We start from the raw sequence: 21265 nt of genomic DNA on the forward strand, positions 1-21265 counted from the left end.
CTCTGTATTAAAACAAAATAAAAAGAGTTAGAGATATATATCTCAGTGGAGTATATATATATATATATCTTAGACTTACCTAGCATGTGCAAGGCCCTGGATTCAGGACCCAGTATGGAAAAAAAAAAAAGAGTATGTGAAAGATTAGAGTTCTTCTGCCTGTTTTCATTCCCTTTAAATAAATACAAGTGGGATTAACTATGTTTGATTTTTTCCATTGGAATTAAAAGCAATGCTCTTTACCAATTATCCTCTATCTTTTATGACTGAGGAAATTTGGGTTTATAAAATATGTTGAGGCCTGGAATTGTAGCTCAGTGGTAAAGCACTTACCTCACATGTGTGAGACCCTGGGTTCAGTCCCCAGCACCACATAAAAATAAACAAATAAAAATAAATATATTGTGTCCATGTACAAAAAAACAACCACAAAAAACCAAAAACTTTGAAATATCTGCACTTAAAATATGACATTTGATTTGGTTAATTTTTCACTATTGGTCTTAGAGAATTGTACAATTGAAATGTGTTTTATTATGTGGTGCAAGCAGAATTCTGAGCCATTCTTGGAAAGTTATCGCAAGTATGACCTAAAAAGAAAGAGAAAATAATGGCTTCCTTGAGCCTCCAGATATAATTTCCCATATACAGGAAAACATGGGGGAGAGATGCAGATTAAACATACCATGAAGGAATAGTTGCTCAGATCCAGATGTGGGATATTGCACAAAGACATTTGGCCTGGGTTGCTTAAAAGTTCTTTATCATGGAAAAGAATAAAGGTAGGAGATCTGTTCTAGATTAAAAGAGAATGAGCAAGCATAGGGCCAAATATTATGTATGAACTTTTTTGGTTATATGTTTGAGGATATTTTGAGAACAGTTGGATAAATTTCAATATGGACCAGTTCTATGATATTAAGGTATTGTCAGGGGCTGAGGATATACCTCAGTGGCAGAGCCTAACTTGCATGAGGCCCTGGGTTTGATCCTTAGTACCAGAAAAATGAAAAACAGATATTGACAGTTTTCTTAAGTCTGTAATTGGTGGTGTGGCTATAAAGAAGCGTGCCCTTATTTTAAAAGGATGCATGTTGAAGTACTGGTAAAATGTGATGTGTGTAATTTTAAATGGTCAAGGAAAAAAGCATATGTATATGTGAAGAGAAAGATACGGCAAGTCCTTAGCAATTGTTGAATGTAGGTAGATGGTATACAATATTTTCTGTATGCTTGAAATTTTTTCATAATAAATGTTTGGGGAAATCCACAATTTCTGGAGTCTCCTTTGTATTTAAGCTTTAGGGTGAAAAGTAAAACTTGTAAAAGACTTGTAATACATTAGTTGAACTAACAGAATTTAGCATTATTCATTTTCTGCAAGGGAAATATAAAAATAAAGCATAACATTGTCTTTATTGTATTTGGCATGGTGCACTTGAATTTTCTAAATAAAATATTTTCTCTGCTTCCTGGTTGGGAAGATGATCATAATGGCTCATAGGTCCTTTTAAAGCCCATTTGTTTATAAATGAACTTAGAAAAAATTTTGTGGAGAACATTCACCTTAAAGGAGTTAAATTGTGTTGTGGCTTGCTTTGCATAGTATACAGAACCCCACTTGAGCTATGCTTGGTCACCCTCCTAGAGGAAAGTTCAAAGGGAAGTAAAGAGTAAGTTTCACTTTAATATTTTTAAAAGCATTCAGCGCCTGTTCAGGAGTTACCTCCTGGCAAATGGCAATGTTGGGTTAGAATTTTTGAAAAACAAAATCTAATTCAAAACTATTAAAAATCTGATAAGTTATATCTTTATTTTTTTTTGCCAATGTCACTTTCATATGACTTTGTTTTATAGTTTATATTCTGCAATTTTAAAAAACCTTACATTGTTTTCTCAGATGGCTTCTCTGGGAACTACCTTGTATATAGACAAAGTCATTATGTATTAAAATACAGTTACATATGAGAAAAGCAATGTAATATTTTAGGCTTATGCAAATTACTAAAGATTTTAGTTTTCATAAACTTTCAGTTTTGGTATCTGAATATTTACTATTTAGAAAAATGATGTTAAAAATGATCTGACATTTGAACTGAGGTGAACTGTTTCATGGTTCTGTTGAGTTATTAAGTTTAGTATGAAGTGCAAGTATAAAAAAATTTAGTCTGAAGCTTTCTTGAGTTCACAAAGCAGTGATGGGTTTTATATGAGTAATACATTGTTGTGTGTGGGTGTGCTCTCTATATAATTATGCCGGCCCATTATAGTCATGTGTCTTTCCTTCCTCTCCGTTCTCTCCTTCATATGCAGAGTATTTGATCTGACGCTGGAGGACAACAGCTCTCAATAGGTGACGCCTTCATCAAAGGTAATTTTATCAACAACTGTCCATGTGATGGTGTTTCTTTTGCTCAGGAGGGTATCCTTAGGGCTTAGCACATTGACTGACAGAGAAGTACTGAAAATATGTTTGATTAGTACTACTAACACAGTTTTAATGTGTATAATGGCTTTGAGAATGTTGAAAGACAAGGATATAAATTTAGATTTGGTTTGAGAGAAGGATCTGAAAAGTAATTGTTTAAAAACTTTTTAAAAAATTTTGAATTTTATTCTTTTAAAGGCATGGATAGTGTCTTACATCATGAATACAGTATTAAATATTGATATACATATCATCAGGGATTGTTAGCTTTATCAAAAAGCCTATAGGTAGATTTCATCCATTTGAGGATGCTGCTTTCCCATGTAGACTTCGGAAAAGAAATAGACAAAAGAGGCTAAAGAACTAATTTTGCTGATCAGTTTCTTGGGGACAACAGGAATATAGAAGAATATAAGCCTATTATTACCCATTCCTTATTTAGCTTACTGTAAAGTAAGAACATACCCAGTTAGTTCACAATACTTCTTAGTTTAGGTCTTAAATATGGGAGAAGTTCCATTCCCAGTGTCTTTTTGGCTTCTGGAGTTTTGGATAAAAGAGAAGGTAGGGCAAGTTAGTGCAAGGGAACTGATCACTTGGCAATCCTTCTAAATTCATTTCTAAGCATCTGGTTCAACTGGAAGTTTGTAGACTGGCAGTTTATATGATTGAAATGTGCAGGTCTTGTACCTCCCACATCATGCACACATATTTTATGTAATGACTGTTGGACTGTTTAGTGTAAGTTTTTTGCTAGATTAGTATGCTTTAAAAGGGAAAGGATTAGAGGATTTTTCTAAGCATTACCTATCTCCTTTCTTTCCATTTATTTAGTCACTTCAGTTATTTAGAATAAGCATCTTTTCTACAAAACATTTATTATCTGTTGAATTTGTCTTGATTCATTTTTACCCTTTAAAATATTTCAATGATTTTATAAAACTTTGTATAATTTGCTATGTATCATGTTTTAATATTTCTTTGTAGTTTATTTTCAGGTCTATCTTGTTAACAAGTTTCTTTAAAAGTCTCTGCTAATATTGAAAAAGAAACTCCATAAAGGATTGTCTATATAGATTTCTACATTGTCACCTTCTGTTTTGGGATATCTGAGTTGAGCTTCTTTCTTGAAAGTTCAGTACCCCCACTATTATATATTATTCTGCCAGCATTCAGATTTCAGTTGAATGCAGTCAGTTTGTAATTTTGTAGGTGAAATTAGCATACACAACTCTCTCTCTTTTGTGGTGCTGGGAATCAAACCCAGGGTCTTGCACATGCTAGACACGTGCTCTACCACTGAGCTATACACTGTCAATCTCTGCTTCTATATTTTTAATGTATTTATATATGTACATGTTTATTATTATATATATTTTATATAATTTATGTATTTATTTTACATCTTTGCCCTTTCATACCTGTATTTTATATTGGCTAACTTAAAAAAATTTCAAAAGAAAAGTTGGTAATTTCTAAATATGTGAGTAGATGGCATTAAAACATGGCAATAAAATACTGACTTCATATTTTATGTTTACTTAGAATCCTTATTTAATCATCAGGTGGAGGAAAAATCCAAAGAGTTGCCTTTCACACCTTTGGGCTGGCATCATAACAACCTGGAGCTCCTAAGGGAGGAGAATGGGGAAAAACAAGCTATGGAGAGATTGCTGTAAGGCAGAGAGCTTTTAAATTTTAAATGTCCATTTTTATGTTCAATGACTTAGGCATATGTGTAGTTCCTCTTCCTTATAATGCAAAAAATACAAAGATTACTTAGAAAATAAAGCCTATTCTGATTTCTGATGAAATATCTTATTAAAAAGGGACTTGTCTGTTCACATTTGCATTTATGTACTGAAATTTCATTTTAGCAAATTAATGGGGAATGTTGGTTGGATTTATTCACAGATTTTATTTATATACAAAATCATTAAAGTACAGATACACCGAGAAAATATAAATTGACCTAGAAGATTCATCTGTGAGGTGTAATTGAAATGTTTATTCCATTGTAGACTGCTTATATCTTGAGAATTATGTGTTTGGTTATATTAACTATGCACATTTCTTTCTTCTGACATTTTCATAGTTCAGCTAATCATAACCACATGATGGCACTACTCCAGCAGTTGCTCCATAGTGACTCATTGTCACCATCTTGGAGGGACATCATCGTGTCACTGGTCTGCCAGGTTGTTCAGACAGTGCGACCTGATGTCAAGAACCAGGATGATGATATGGATATTCGTCAATTTGTACACATTAAAAAGGTGAGCTCTGCTAATACTCTGCCTATGCTAGGAATCAGTGAGGCAGGCCTGGTAGCATTTGTGACTTAATGGAAATGTAAAAAGAGTCATTACCCTGAGGGTTGCTGAGTGTGGGAAGTTTGGTGTCTGCTCTGTTAGCAGTGCACTTAGGGGTCATGAGAGCCACTCAGAGGAAGTGAGAGGTGGACAGAAGGTGTGAGTTGGGTGGATAATCCCCCAAAATAGTTTCTCCTTTCTTGCTTCCTCTTCTTAAGAAAGAAATCAGTTATGAGAAAATCTTGTTTCAGATTACTGTCACCATTCTAAAAAAAACAGTGGGTAATTAATTTAATTAGATAGTAATGGAATACTTTGTATTTTTTACTATGATATTTAAAATAATAGTTTTAATTGCCAAAGCAACTAATTTATTCAATCAGTGAGTATGTTAGAGTACCAACACTGTATAAGAAAATTGGGAGTAGGATGATAATCATGCTGAGATGCCATTAATCATTGGTTGATAGGAAGATTTATATCCTGGAATTTCTTGTCTTTATTTGGATGTATAGTAGAAAATGTTAGCACCATCTGGCTGGATACTAAGGATTTATCACTTAATTTTATTGTTTTTTTTTAATTTTAGTTATTCCATCAGATCCCAGGTGGAAAGAAATTTGATTCTGTGGTTGTCAATGGCTTTGTTTGTACCAAGAACATTGCACATAAAAAGGTAATGTGATTTAGTTCAACAGTGAAATTCAGTGAACTATGGCTCTGTGCTCTGTTAACTAGTCTTTCTGAAACATGGCAAAAAAGGAGAATAAGACATTGAGGGGCAACTAGTAATGTTTGTCACAGGGGTGAAAGTTTGGAGGTTTCTTGGAAGGTCCCTGTTTTAGTCAGCCTTTTCGCTGCTCTGACTAAAGGACCCAACTAGAACAACTGTAGATGAGGAAAAGTTTATTTTAGGGCTCTCAGTTTCAGAGGTCTTAGTCCATAGAAGACTGCTCCATTTCTGGGAGGGGGCCGCTCCAGGTGAGGCAAGACATCATGGCATAAGAGTGTGGCAGAGGGAAACAGCTCATGATTTGATCAGGAAGCAGAGAGAGAATCCATTTGCAATATACAAATATATAACCCATAGTCACACCCCCAGTGTGACTCCAGTTCCTCCAGCCATATCCCACCTGCTTCTAGCCACCATTCAGTTAATCTCATCAGGGATTAATTCACTGATTAGCTTAATGTTATAATCCAATCATATCTCCTCCAAACCTTCTTGCATTGTCTCACATGTGAGATTTTGGGGGACAACTCATAACCAAACCATAACAGTCCCCCAGAGCTGATGATGAATGAACTGGAATTTGGATAATAGCATTCACCAGATGGAAGAAGGAGGCTCAGTCTTCCATATAGGAAGGTTTCAGGTTTCCCTAGAGATACTAAAATCTGAGGGTGCTCAAACCTCTCATATAAAATGGTGTAGTTTTTGCATACTTTGAATTATCTCTGTATTACTTATAATAGCTAGTACAATATAAACACTAGATTAATAGTTGCTGTACTGTATATTTAGGGAATAGTGACAAGAAAAAAATCTGCATATTTATTTAGGTACAGTCCTCCTGCCCATGAATATTTTCTGTCTATGATTGGTTGAATCCATGGATGTGGACCTTGTAGATACAGAGGGCTTCAACTGTAAGGCATTTTACCTCTAGAGAATTGTTAGTGATCAAAGATAAGTAAAAGTTGCCTGAATTCAGTATTATTTTTCAGCAGTGGTCCAAAGTTAGTATTTACATATAGACACTTATTAAAGCGGCACATTACCTTTTAAAGTAGTGCTTTCAATCAGATTAAGTAGGGTTTTTGGTGGTTGTTATTGAATTAAGAGGTCAGTGTATCATGCTGTTTTCAGGAACTGAAGAAAACCATGTGTAACTGTGGTAGAAATGTATGCATGAGTGACCAACTTGTCCTACTGACCATATTTAGAGAATCTTTAATTTGCTAAAAGAACCTTGAATATAATTCCCCAGCTAGTGAGTCACTGTTCTCAGTACTGTTTGGGGTCTCTAATATGGGTCAGTCTGAAATCTTGATTAGAGAACTCAGTCCCTTTTGCCTGTGACTTTAGTCACATGTTTTTGAACATGCTTGAAGACTTTCTCTATGAACTTCATGTTACCCAGTTCAGTTTGCCAACTTGTGATTGTTTAGAAATTTATTTCATTATAAATGTTCAGGAGACATTTTAATTCTTTTCTTCCTTTTCTATCTTGAATTAAATATGCTTTCAAATTTGCTGATCTCTTTGAGTTTTTAAGATAGCCTATCTGTAAGACCCATTCCTACCTCTTCTTACAACATTAGGGGGAAAAAAGTTAGATTATAGAGGAATGGATTCAATTAGTGTTTCAAAAGAGTAAATTTTTAAAGAATTTTTCATTGATCAGAAAAGATTACTTGTTTTTTAAAAAATGAAAGAATAACCCAGAAGAATTAAATTAATACTGATATAATGAGATATTTTAAATTAGCGGTAATTAGGAACCATGTGAACTTAATTATTAAAGAAGGTCTGTAAAGTGCAAACCTTTAACAGCTTTAACAGTCTGTTCTTTTTTTCTAGATGAATTCTTGTATTAAAAACCCCAAGATTCTTCTGTTAAAGTGTTCCATTGTGTATCTCTACAGAGAAGAAACTAAGTTTACTTGCATTGATCCTATTGTGCTTCAGGTAAGCACTCACTACTGAAAGTGGTAATTTGAAGGAATGGCTATGTACAATGATGCTTATCTCAATTATTTTGAAAGGAAACTTGTTGCTCTTGTTTTATTTAAAATTTAGTTATAGAAGACACTTCTATGAATTAAACTTTACAGATAGCTTACCAAAATCTCTGTCACTCATTATTTTTAAAGCTTCAGAGTGTTAAAGGGAAATGTACATGACTGGGAATTTATGGAAGAAAAAATGAAAATCCAAATATTGTTTTCCCTGGACCATTGATATACTGAGAGAGTTTCACCAACTTTTCAGATCTCTAAAAGACTTTCCAGTTTGTAATACAGTCACTTTTACTAAAACACATTTCTAGAACATAGCACGTAGTTAGAAACTTGGGGAATAGTGTCAGATGGAAGCTGCTGATTCTGGGGCTGTTCCTAAGTATGGGGCTCCAGAATAGCGGAGTAAGATTATAGCCCTCATTTTGGCTGCCACATAAGCAAGAAGTCTCTCAGCTCTATTTTAAGAAATTGAAAGTGAGCATCTGTTGGCAGGACTTTCTCCCCAGCGAGGTGCACCTTCCAGCTCTGGGTGGCTTCTTGGTAGCTCTGCTGCTCTGAGCTCCATTTCCATTTGTACTGCTATAGTTTTGTGCATTTAAAATTTCTCTTGAGGCAGCCTCCAGCCATGATGAACAATGTACCTGGTCTTTCCAAGTTCTCTGTTAAGGTTCCAATTAGTGATTTTGTTATTGCTGTTGCATAGGTTTTAAGTCTTCTGCCCCAACTCTTTTCTCCCATAAATACTATTGTAGTTTGTGGTCATTCAAAATGGAAAGTTTTTACCAATGTAAATATAATACTACAGGGAAACATTTATATTCAATTCAAGAAACATAGGAAAAGCATTTCTTAAAAATTCATAGATAATCACATTTTTCCAGGAGTCTTAGGAACAATCACTTTTGTTCTAAATTCATAGGTATCACAGAAAAAGTGAGGAAGTAAATTGTGGTCAAAGGCACAGTGCTTTTATTTATTTATTTATTTTTATGGAGATTGATTAAATACAGGGCACTTAACCACTGAGCCACAACCCCAGCCCTTTTATACATTTTATTTAGAGACAGGGTCTCACTGAGTTACAGCCTCTCTAGGTTGCTAACGCTGACTGTGAACTTGTGATCCTTCTGCCTCAGCCTCCCAAGCTGCTGGGAGATGTGTGCCACCACACCCAGCACACAGTGCTTTGGAAACTCTGCTCTTTTACTTAATGAAGTGTGTTATCTGGAACTCTGTGATCTTTGGAATTAAGCTATGTTTTCAATAAAATGGAGGGGTTTTGATTAGATTTATACCAGTCTTTCTAACTCTAATTTACTGTGACTTTTTGAGATTTCAAAGAAAAAACACAATTATTATTGTTCATGTAATCCAAGATGCTTTGATGTTGGGTTTTGGCTGCTGAAGATTAAACTCCAGGCCTTGCATTTGCTTATCACACCCTCTACCACCAGGCTAAAGCCCCAGATACTGCTCCGGAGGCTTTTTGGTGTCACAGAAGATGTCATATGACTTTCACAGGATAATAATCATAATTTTATTGATTATAGGGATGTATCCTGATTGTAGACGTATTCAGATGTCTAGAATTGTATGACTTGGATCAACGAACTAGTGTAATTGAAACTAAACAGGTATTGTTTATAAAAATTTTATGCTTCATCTGTGTTTTTAGTACTCCATTCTTTCAGTCCAATTAACAAACTAAAGTTTTTTCATGTTAGAGAGGTAAGCTCTAGACAAATATGTAGTTAATAAACATGGATTGATTCAGATAACAGAAAGTGTCTTATCTTTTCATCAATGCTTTTAAACATAGTTTAATGATACCTCTAACATTTCAGTTTGGAATTGATGGAAATAAAGTACCAGCTGATATGATTTTTCCCCTCCTTCCTCCCTCCCAATTCCAGTAATGAAATTAGTAATCAAAGAAGCCTAAAGGTAGATAGTCAGAAAAAGGAACATACAAGGGCAAGAAGATAATTAGGCTGTGATATTATATTGTCTTTACAAGGCCAAACACACTAGGTCTGATGGTTTGCTATGTTCCCCTTTGTGTCTACCTTTTCTTACTCTTTTCTAGCTGAGCATGGACCAGACCCCCTTTTTAAATGCTGTTTCAGGTACACTTACAGTAGTTGATTGGAGTTGGGTGAATAGGAAATTTATTTGTCATTCCTGTAGGAGAGGCAAAATATTTTTAAAAAATCAACTTATTTTAATTATGCTTTATTGGAGCTTCATAAATAACTTTAAATGCTATTAAATTATAAATTAATAATCAGAATAGAAAATTAATACATTTCACAAAAGACATTCGATTTTGTTAATAATGGGAGAATTTGAAAATATATACAATAATGGAATTTCTCCAGAAATTCTTTTAAGCATAATCGATGGTTCAGAATGATGAATGAAATTCCTGATTGGGTGTGAATTAATTTGGTTACTGATTTGTTGTGATACAAACCATTTAGGTGAGATTGATATTAATAGTCAAGCTGTCCTAATATTTTAATATATCCTGATCTTAAATTGTATGAGGTATAAGGCTAAAAGGACCATACCTCCTAACAGGCAGGTTCATTAAAGGGAATAAACAATAAGCTCTTGCATTTTTGGTGGCTGTGAACATTATTATAGTCTTGCTCAGAAAATACTTTGGACATATGGAATAGGAGTGGCAAGCTTGCTCAGTTTCAGTTGTCTGCCATCTAGAGCCCAGAAGTTTTATGAAGTAGTTAATGAATTGTTTTGTCTTAATTCTGGTTGTTGTTTTCAATGTTCATTTGCTTTGAAATCAAATGTTTGTTATTAAATCATATTAAGCATTAGTTTTAGATCTCTCTAGCTATTCAGGGTGGAATATGATCAGTTGGGAGATTGGAATTAGGCTGTTTGAGAGTCATTTATTCTGATATCTAGAAAAAGGGTGACTTTTGTTGGTTTCAAAAAAGAGGATTATAACCGTATTAAAAAAATTCAGTAAGTGGGAGCTGTGAGGTTAGAGTTTGGTTGGTCTTGCTGTAGTTTTTTTAAACTAAGAGCTAATTAAATGTATTAGTACTTATGGATAATGATGCACTAAAAATCTTTCAAAGTAAAATTAGTTGGAGATGGCAGTTTCTCCTAATTTTTTTCAGCACAAGTAATATAGTTCAGAATGATTAATGAAATTCTTGGTTGTGTTTGAATTAATTTGGTTATAGATTTATTTGTGGAATAAAAATATTTAGGTTGAAAGCAATTTTAATTGTCAAATTATCCTGATATTTTAATATGTCCAGATCTTGAATTGTAACAGGCATAATATTTCTGATTTATCTTACTTAGGAAAGGGAATTCTTGAAGAATTATGTCCAGCGAATAGTTGATGTTCGACCTACATTAGTTCTGGTTGAGAAAACTGTGTCTCGGATTGCCCAGGACATGTTACTGGGACATGGCATTACTTTGGTCATTAACGTAAAGTCAGTGAGTTCTTATTTTTTAATTTTTATGTCACTTAAATCCATAGCTTTTCACTTTATATTTGTGCATGGTAGGTCTACAGTTATCTTTATTTCTTTGCTGCACCATAGAAGACATGGTAGGTATTTCATTATTAAGACTGAAGAATCTCAGATTAGAAGAAAATCTGCTTGATTATATGACACTTACTAAAAGTTTAATTAGCAAGTATTTGTTGGTCCTTTATTTTGTTTGGGGGAATTGTACAGCAGTAAAAATGTTCTCTCCTTTGAGAAGATTACCCTCTGCAGAATAGAGGCCAATTCTAGGGAGTTTTTCTTTCTTTTCCTCCACAGTAGCTTGTGATAATGCATGATACTCAAATGCATTTTGATAATATTATTAGTATGCGTATTGTATTTTAGTGGGCATGTTTTAATTACTTAGCAACCCAGTGTAGACTTAACTCTGACTATTGTTTATAATGTTCATTTGCTTTGAATTCTAGAATAAAAAACTGATTTTAATTATTAAAATTAAGGAAATTCACTATGAGGTTCACATCCCCATTACTTTTCCAGGTTAAATTCACTAAGGTTTTTATTTTTTTCTAATTTTGTAATACAATGTTTTTCTCTTGTAGCAAGTTTTAGAACGAATCAGTCGGATGACCCAGGGAGATTTAGTGATGTCAATGGACCAGCTACTCACAGAACCACACTTGGGCACTTGTCACAAATTTTATATGCAGATATTTCAGTTGCCTAATGGTGAGTGATTTTTGGCATAGATTCACTTGAGATTGGGGATTTCAGAGATTTAATGACCTCCTTAGTACTGCAGCATTTAGTTAGTAGGAAATATCAAGCAGCAGTGGTTAAGTGAGTGTAGGCAACTGTAGTCTTATTCTTGGTAGGGTGGTTTTTGTTTTTAAGACATTAAGGTAGTGAATTAATTCTGTTGGGACTTCTGGATTATCACCTAAACCTTCTTAACTTTTTGTTTGTTTATTTGTAGAACAAACCAAAACACTGATGTTTTTTGAAGGCTGCCCGCAGCACTTAGGCTGTACAATCAAGCTCAGAGGAGGCTCTGATTATGAGCTGACTCGAGTCAAGGAGATCCTAATTTTTATGATCTGTGTAGCCTATCATTCTCAACTAGAAATCTCCTTCCTCATGGATGAATTTGCTATGCCTCCCACATTAATGCAAAGTCCTTCATTCCATTCTCTGATTGAGGGACAGGAGGAAGATGGGGCTGTGCAGGAGCAGTATAGCAGAACCTCCCTTCCCCGGGATCCTGACTACCCTCCTGAGTTTCTGCCCTCTGATGATAACACTTTGCTGGAATCCAGGATTATGTTTGAGAAGGGTGAGCAGGAAAATAAAAGTATTCCACAGACTGTTGCCTCTTTGAAGCATCAAGAGTATGCCACATCTGCTTGCCCAGCTGGTGTCCCCTGTGCTCTTTTCCATTTGGTACCAGAATCATTGTTGCCACTTCATGTGGACGAACAGGACGCTGTCCGCAATCAACAGCCAGAGATTTTGCAGCAAATAGAGGAGCAAGATCCCAAAAGCCAGATGAGAACCTTTAGAGACCCTCTACAGGATGACACTGGATTATATGTTACTGAGGAAGTTACCCCCTCTGAAGATAAATGAAAGACTTATTCTTTGGCCTTTAAACAGGAGTTTAAATGCTAAATAGTAATAAAAATGCTAAATAGTAATAAAAAATAGTAAATAGGAAATGCTAAATAGTAATGGTGTTAAACAATTTTTTATTTGTGAGACTGGCAAAAAGATCCACGATTAATGAGGGTTGGAAAAAACAACTTGCATAAATTTCTATACACTTCTGTAAATTTCTTGAAAGTGATAGGGAGGTATCTTAATGTATGGGTACATTTATATGCCTTTGACCCAGTCTTCCTCCTTTTTATAATCTATTGCTGAAGAACCAATTAAATCTGTTTGTATAAGGATGCTTGCATTTGCTAAGAATATATGTACTAGGATATTTATTGAAGCAATGTGTTTAGTTGTTTGTAGTGAAAACAATGATTTGGATTGCATTTAATGACATGGATAGAATCGATGATACATTTTTGGTTTTTTTGGTGTGTGTGTTTGTAGTAATGGTGACTGTACCTAGAAATGTTCTATCACCAAGCTAATCCTCAGCCCCCCACCTTTAAATTTTTTTTTGCAACATAGTCTAGCTAAATTGTTAAGACTGATTTTGAATTTGACAATTTTCCTGACTCAGCTTCTTGAGTTGCCAAGACTATAGGCAGACACTATGACATATGGCTTTGTGATATATTGTTGTGTGTTAACAAGGAAGTTGTATTTTAATATATGTAGCCTCATTTTATAATTTTTATAAAACAAAATCATCTGTGTGTTCATACTTATGAGGGTATTTGTGTGTGTGGATGTTTTAGAGAGCTAGCAAAGAGGATGGACATATGATTTTAAACTACAAACCACTGAGCTTGGGAGGTGGGGTGGAAGGCTTCTCCTCAGATGCACAGAGGCTTTGTGTATTTTAAGAACTTCTTTTTGGATTTCTGTAGCATAAATTTGAATTTCAACAGATAGCAGTTGCTACCTCATAGAGAACAAAAACAGGCATAAAATATAGGTGAGGAAATACCTTAGAATTTAGAATTCTGGGCATCTCTGATTAATGTTATATTCAGTTATCAGATCAGACTTTCATATGGACATTTTAGTTTCATTTTTCTCCCCAAATAATACAATTTTGAAAGAGTATTTAAGAAAACAAACTATTTAGTATTTTTTTATATTTTAATTTAGACTTTTTAGATTGTCTTTCTTCAAATATCAAGTTTTCTTCTTCCTTAAATATAGTTTCTTGTAGTATTGAATTCTCAGCAGAACTACTGCAGTGATGACAGGAGACTTTACCAATAGAGTGGAATATATTGTATGTTAGAAGCAGGTAGAATTAGATGTATTCTGACTTCCAGTGGCTCATGTGTTCCTTCTCCTTCAGGTGGACTGTCTGAATCCTGCTAACCATCAAAGACTGTGTGTGCTTTTTAGCAGCTCATCTGCCCAGTCCAGCAATGCTCCCAGTGCCTGTGTCAGTCCTTGGTAGGATTCTTCTCCCTGTAAACTATTGCACTTAAGAACAGAATTCTAGCAACTGACAAAAATGTAGACATTCATACTTGTTTTTAGGTATATGGCACATTGCTGGTCATAGCTAAGTTGACAAAACTCTGAAATTTGTAAATATGTAATTTGTTTATGGGAAGAAATAAATGAGAATAACCTGAGAGTGAAAAAAAATGTGAGGGATAGAAGAGAAATTTGTACTTACAGAAAGAAAGTTGACACACACAAGTTGAATTTTGATGATAACTGTTAGGCAAATTTTTCTTCAGATACCATTTTTATAAAAGCAATCAGCCTTTTGCTATATTGTTTTTATTTTTGGTGCTGGGGATTGAACCCAAGGGCTTTGCACATATTAAACATGTGCTCTACCATTGAGCATACCCACAGCCCAGTCTTTTGCCTTATTAATGGGTTTTATTCTAAAACTTAATTCTCTGTTGAAAATATAAAACATATTTTATAATGTTATAAATTATTGTTTCAAATCACAGGCACATGATGCTCACATAGACTATATAGTTTTACATGACATAGCTTACCTTTAGTTTAACATGTACCTTGTAGCTCAGTGGTAGAGTGTGTGTTTATATTTGTGAGTCTCTGGGTTCCATCCCCAGTACCACACACAAAACAAGACAAAGTACTATAAGAATGTAATTATACTTTCTGCAGTATTGTTTCCGTGATATTCTGGAAGTGGTATAGCAGTGGTATAGGTCCAGTAGGCAGATGGGGGTTGGGGAAGCCCACAGGGATTTTCTCTGGGAGAAAAGGGACTCCTTAGGTCAAAATTTGAATAAGAAGTGGGTTTTTAAAGGCATATAACCTAACTCTTGTTTGTGAGCATTTGTAGATTAGATAAAAAGTTAGCAGTTGGATGCTTAGTAAGAAGAGCTGCTGTTCTCCATGTTCAGTAAAGGTGTGGACTAGAGAGCAGACGACAGAGTCCTCTTTTTATGTTTAGGAGGCATAAGGTTTTGTAAAGGAAACTTTTACCTCTTTCTAACTCAGATCAGTTTTACTTAATTAATATTATAGTTTATGCATCCTCATTAAACAATTTCATAAGGTACTAATGGACTGGGAGTGGAAAAGATGGTATGGTGTTGCTAGTCCAAACTTTTTTTACAAGATGATGTAAAACCTGTTCTATAACGACAAATATTACCTCCTTTAATACTTCATCATAAGCCCATTTTATAATCAGAATGTGTGGTCTCATGAAGTGTATTTGCTGTGTGGTCCTTATGTTTCTAAGAAGTGATCTCTTCTTTTAGGATTGTAACAATGGAATTTTATGGGAAGAATGATCTTACATTAGGAGTATTTTTAGAGAGATACTGTTTCAGGTAAGAGCTAATTTCCTTGTGTTCCATTATGGCTTTTTGAAGACCAGAATTTCAACCTAAAACATAAGTATGAGTTTGATGTCAAGTGTTATATGGTCCTCACTTTAACACCACATTAAACCATGCCATGCAAAGAAGTAATCTACTTCATATTCAAATTGGGATGTCTTATACGGCACTTTTCTCATATATTTATCAATCTAATAACCTTGCCATCCCTAGGGCTTTTTCAAATGTCTTGTCCAATAGTGATTCAAATGACAGGCAAGGGAAGTGTTGGAGGCAGCTAGCTAGTCATTTTAAATCTTAGTGCTATCATTCCTCACTTACATGACAAAAGGCAAGTAATTTAATCTCTATCATTCCCCCTTTAAAGGGAATACCAGTCCCCCAAAATGTCTAGGTTTTAATGGATAAAATGAATCATCTTGAAATTGTTGGACAAATAGAAATGACTTAACACACAGTAGTTGATGACAGGGGTTCAGCTGCAGCTCAGAGCAGCAGGAGTGCTGTACACTTTGCTCACTGGTCATCAATACTCTAGCAAGAATGCTGCTCTTTATTGACAGTGGTTCTGAGTAACCAGTATTCATTATTCTTGGTTTCTATGTTTTATGCTTAATATGAGAAGGGCTCTTTTGTTTGTCAAAGGCCTTCTTATCAGTGCCCTAGCATGTTCTGCAATACTCCTATGGTGCATCACATTCGGTGCTTTGTCCATGGGCAAGGTTGTGTGCGGATAATCCTTAAGGAGTTGGATTCTCCAGTACCTGGATATCAACATACAATTCTCACGTATTCCTGGTGCAGAATCTGCAAACAGGTAAATATACCTTGGTACTATAATATATGACATTTATTTCTTTATTTGTATAGTTTTTTGGGGAGGTAGTAATCTATAATATTTTGAAACTGGTTGTAATTGGGCTCTTATTTTATCTTCCTTTGCTATATGTTCAAAATAATGTTCATTTTTTGACAATTTCACTACTGAAATATATCAGTCATTAAGTAAAATTCAGGTGCTTTGTTCAGTAAAAATATTGAGACCGTATCTTGACAGTTATTAATTATTTTATTTATTCATTCAGCAATCACTCATTTTGCACCATCTGTGTGTCAGGAGGTACTGTGCTAGGTCCTAGGAATGAAAAAAGAATACAGACTTTTCATCTAGGGGGTAAGACAGATTTGTAAAGTTAATTATTGCAGTATATCAGGATGTTTGCACAATAAATCTGAGCTTCTATCAGTATTTCTCTCTGAAGAGGTATGAATGAGACAGTGTTGAAAGTGAACCCTACTGATTTTCATGTACAATCTTGAAAAAGATATGAGTTTTATTTCTTTCATGTGCCTTTCTTTACTTTTCTAACTCTGGGGCAAATATTTGGCAGCATGATCATGTTTTTCATACATAATTTTTTTATCCAAATTACGGTGAGTATATATCCAGTTTAACTTCATTGTTACCATGGCTTTTTTTCAGTTTATTTTTGGAAGGAATATATGACAATTAGAAAATAATAGTATGACTTACGATAATATCTGCTGTCAAATCTAGTTCCTCCTGCATTAGCAAATATACCAGCCTAAAATCATTCTATCATTTATCAGTCTTACTTTCATATTTATCTTATAGGCCTTTAGTTCTCATTAGATAGTTGGTAATATTTTTTGTGAACTCTGTAGATTGCATTAAAGGAATAACTTGAATTTGAACTTTATATCTTGCATACTTCAGTATATGCACTTTATTTTAAAGACAAAACTTTCTGCTTTGGGGATTCTGATAGAAAAGAGTTTTGTTACACAAAAATGAAGAACTTCTAGTGTAAGAAAATTTACAACTTAAAAAAACCAAACATAAATATACTTAATATTAAATATATTAAATTTCTAGAAACCATGGTTATAGAAACAATAGGCAAAGAGCATAACATAGCAACTTAATACAAATGGACAGTAAATGTGCAAATAAATTTCACATTAGTAATCAAAGCAATAAAATCAAGTAGAAATTAAATAAAATGACTTTTTTTTTAAGAAATGGCATTTCAAATATTTATAATTCCTAGGATTGGTAAGAAAGTAGAGATTGATATTCTGAAATACTGTTGGTACTGGAGGTTTTATAAACTAGTACAACTGTTTTGGAAAACAGTGTGTCAAAAAGTATGAAAGCCCATAAGAATGTTCATGCCCTTTGATATTTTATTAATTTATTTCAAGGATGTAACTATGAATGTTTTTATGTATGTACAAGGATGTTTAACACAGCATCATCCAAATAAGGTGGAAATTATAATGTCTTACATGCACATAAGTAGGGATTGGGTTTAATATTCTAATGTAATAGGATAATCCTACAGCCATTTAAAAAGTTGTAAAGATTATCTTATGATAAAAATATTCATGATTTCTTGCTCAGTAAAGAATAAAAGCTTATAAAATTTTAGGAAAAGAGTTTGTACAAGTAACATTTACTGTGTAAATATATATTCATATATAGAAAGTAAACATACAGGTGTATTGTTGTTGGTGATGTGATTATCAGTGATATTTCTCTCCCTCACAACCCTCAGCTCCATTCACCTATAAACTTTTTTCTCCCTGTTTTCTGCATTCAGAATATATTGTTTGTATTAGAAAAGACATTTTAAAAAATGAAGTTCTCATTATTATTAGATAACTTAAATTATTTTTGTCGAATTCCAGGTAACACCAGTTGTTGCTCTTTCCAATGAATCCTGGTCTATGTCATTTGCAAAGTACCTTGAACTTAGATTTTATGGGCACCAGTACTCACGTAGAGCCAGTGCTGAGCCTTGTGGTCACTCTATTCATCATGATTAGCACCAGTATTTTTCTTATAACCAGATGGTGGCATCTTTCAGGTAAGGAATCAAAGGGATCTTGTACATTGTCATATTTCCTGAAGGTTTTGCAACATTTCTACTGTTACTGGATTGAATTAAATTGTATGTGTCATCTCCCACGTCCACCCTTGCAAAAGCACAGAACCAGACACTGCTAAGAGCTATCAGTGTTAACTTAATCTACCTAAAAAATGTATTATTATCCTTACTTATAGACTTTATAGACCTTACAAGTGAGGATAATAATATTGTATGTTCATTATAGAGCTAACAAGTTTTGGGGTCTTGATTTGAACCCTGGTTGACCTATCGGTTTCACTTTTTTTTAAAAAAAAAACTTTTTTGTAGTTATAGATGGACAGAATGCCTTTATTTTATTTGTTTATGTGGTGCTAAGAATTGAACCCAGTGCCTCATCTATGCTAGGCAAGCTCTCTGCCACTGAGCTACAGCCCCAGCCCCTCGGTTTTACTCTTTGTTTTGGCATTCAAGAAACTCTGTCAGAATTTTTGCTAAGGTATTAACTACCATAAAGATAATCAAATACTTGTAATAAAGCTAAAATTTCAAGTTTAATAAGTAAATAATCACCACTGTGGTATTAAATAATTTGAGGAAGGGTTCAGGCTCTGGCTTCAGAATATATCCAGGATCTGAACACTTTTCACTGCCCTCAAAATTTAGTAGTCTCAGACAGTTTCCTTTTGGCCTTGTCCCACAGCCTGTGCTCAGTATGATCTTATTAAAGGAAAAATCAACCAAGGTCATTTCTCTGCTCTAGATGCTGCACAGAGTCCCCGTTTCACCCTGAGTGAAGGCCAGAGTCCATTTACTGGCCTATAAGTCCTTACAGGCTCTGTCTGTTTGCCTAGGGCCTATCACTGTCCCTTCACACATGTGCTAGCCCCTTGGCTCAGCCTCACCTGTGTCAGGTAGGTTCCTGTCTGGGAGCCCTGTGCTGGTTCTTCTTTCTCTAAGCTCTTCATTCACAGGTATCTGCCTGCTGTTTACTTACTTTGCATGAGTGTCTGTTCCAGTTTTCCCTACTCTGATCCCCTCTCATGACTAGTATTCCCCTGCTTCTCTTTCTTGTTTTGTATTTCTCTGACACTTAGCACTTGATGTATGTGTTTTAAATATTTATTTGTTTTTTAAAGAGAGAATTTTTTAAAATATTTATTTATTTTTTTTAGTTTTCGGTGGACACAACATCTTTATTTTATATTTATGTGGTGCTGAGGATTGAACCCAGCACCTCTTGCATGCCAGGCAAGCACGCTACCACTTGAGCCACATCCCCAGCCCCAATTTATTTGTTTTATTTTAAATATTTACTTGTTTTTCCTGAATCATGAGGAAATATCTTCAGTATCTAAAATAGCATCTGGGACATTTTAGACTCTGAGGGAACATTTGCTAATTAGAACTTATTTCTTTTCTTAAGCAAGAGCTTTAAACGTGAAAGTACTGTGTAGGTGGGGCATAGCATTGACTAGGCAGTACCTTAGGCGGAAAGGAAATATTCTCATGAAGATTCCTCAGGAGTGGAAAGGTAAAGAATATCTATACCTATACCTATTATATGAAGGAGTCTCTTCCTTACTCATAGAGAAGGTTTATATCAAAATCAGTTTTGTTTTTATAACAAATGAGGATAACTTCAAAAGGATACTGATGGCATCACAGTGTAGTGATGAAACAAAACAAAATCTAAAATTGGGGAAAATATTTATGATTGAAATTTGTCTTCAATAACTTTGATTTTTAAAAAATACAACTTTATAGAAACTTTATTTTTCTTTATGCCTTATTAGGATTTAATTGACCATCTGGATATATCTCTGCTCAAGGTATTAAAATAGTTTTCATTTTTCTGCTGTTACTTGTATTTCTTCTCTCAGTTATTCTCCCATTCGGCTCCTTGAAGTATGTGTTCCACTCCCTAAAATATTCATTAAGTGCCAGGCCCCATTAAAGTTGTCCCTTCTTCAAGACCTTAAGGACTTCTTTCAGAAGTAAGTTTCAGTTTCTTTGGTGATCCTCTTTTTTTAAAAAAGTCTGTGATGTACAGGTATCAAGTATCAAGTATCACGATTTGTTCATTTAACCGTCTTTGAAAATGTCGATAACTTTTTTGAATTGTATGTTATATGTGCTTTATGGAAAAAAAAGTAGACAATACAGAAAAGCATTTTTTTAAAAAGTTGAACTCTGACAATGCAAACAACTGTGAAAATTTTGAAGTATATCCTTCAGGTCTTTTTTGGTGTGCACAATTATATGATTTTTAATTAGATAGGACTTTTTTCAGTTATGGTTTTGTGTCTAGTGTCTTCTTTTTTACCTGTTTATGTGGAGTGGGAAATTTGATCTCACCTTCTTTAAAGTATGTAATGTTCTCTGGTTTTAGAGTTTCACAGGTATATCTAGCTGTTGACGAAAGACTTGCATCTTTGAAAACTGATACATTTAGCAAAACAAGAGAGGATAAAATGGAAGATATCTTTGCACAAAAAGAGGTAGTTCATTTCTTTAATAGAAAATCAAAAAGTCAATTGTCTGCTTACTAGAAATTGTTTTTTGTGGGGAAGGGTTATCTATATAGTGCCTATTTACTGAAATTTTATCTTGTTACCTGCTAGATGGAAGAAAGTGAGTTCAAGAACTGGATTGAAAAGATGCAAGTAAGGCTCATGTCTTCCTCTTTAGACACTCCTCAGCAACTGCAGTCAGTCTTTGAGTCACTTATTGCCAAGAAACAAAGTCTTTGTGAAGTTCTGCAAGCTTGGAATAACAGGTATATGATTTTGCAATTTAATTAATATTATTGCCAAATTGGCTGTGCCATGACATTTGGTAAATTTAAATAATTTATTAATTATAGACATTTCATCATATTCTTTAGTTATAAAGAAACTTCACCTACCCCCTCCTTTCCCTT

The 21265-nt window shown here is 34.2% G+C and overlaps 1 protein-coding gene across 1 annotated transcript in view; it reads left to right on the top strand.

Moving 5' to 3' along the window:
- The first annotated feature begins 4545 nt into the window (after positions 1-4545).
- LOC144252874 (1-phosphatidylinositol 3-phosphate 5-kinase-like) overlaps positions 4546-21265 on the top strand; it is a 146055-nt gene continuing 129335 nt past the window's right edge. The window contains 13 exon segments of the mRNA XM_077794941.1: positions 4546-4704; positions 5330-5416; positions 7325-7432; positions 9036-9119; positions 10822-10953; positions 11652-11708; positions 13966-14066; positions 15371-15442; positions 16097-16268; positions 18164-18342; positions 20226-20339; positions 20735-20843; positions 20967-21121. Coding sequence (XP_077651067.1) covers positions 4546-4704; positions 5330-5416; positions 7325-7432; positions 9036-9119; positions 10822-10953; positions 11652-11708; positions 13966-14066; positions 15371-15442; positions 16097-16268; positions 18164-18342; positions 20226-20339; positions 20735-20843; positions 20967-21121 — 1529 coding nt within the window.

Source organism: Urocitellus parryii, unplaced genomic scaffold (assembly GCF_045843805.1).
Source record: "Urocitellus parryii isolate mUroPar1 unplaced genomic scaffold, mUroPar1.hap1 Scaffold_62, whole genome shotgun sequence".
NCBI classification, from domain to species: domain Eukaryota; kingdom Metazoa; phylum Chordata; class Mammalia; order Rodentia; family Sciuridae; genus Urocitellus; species Urocitellus parryii.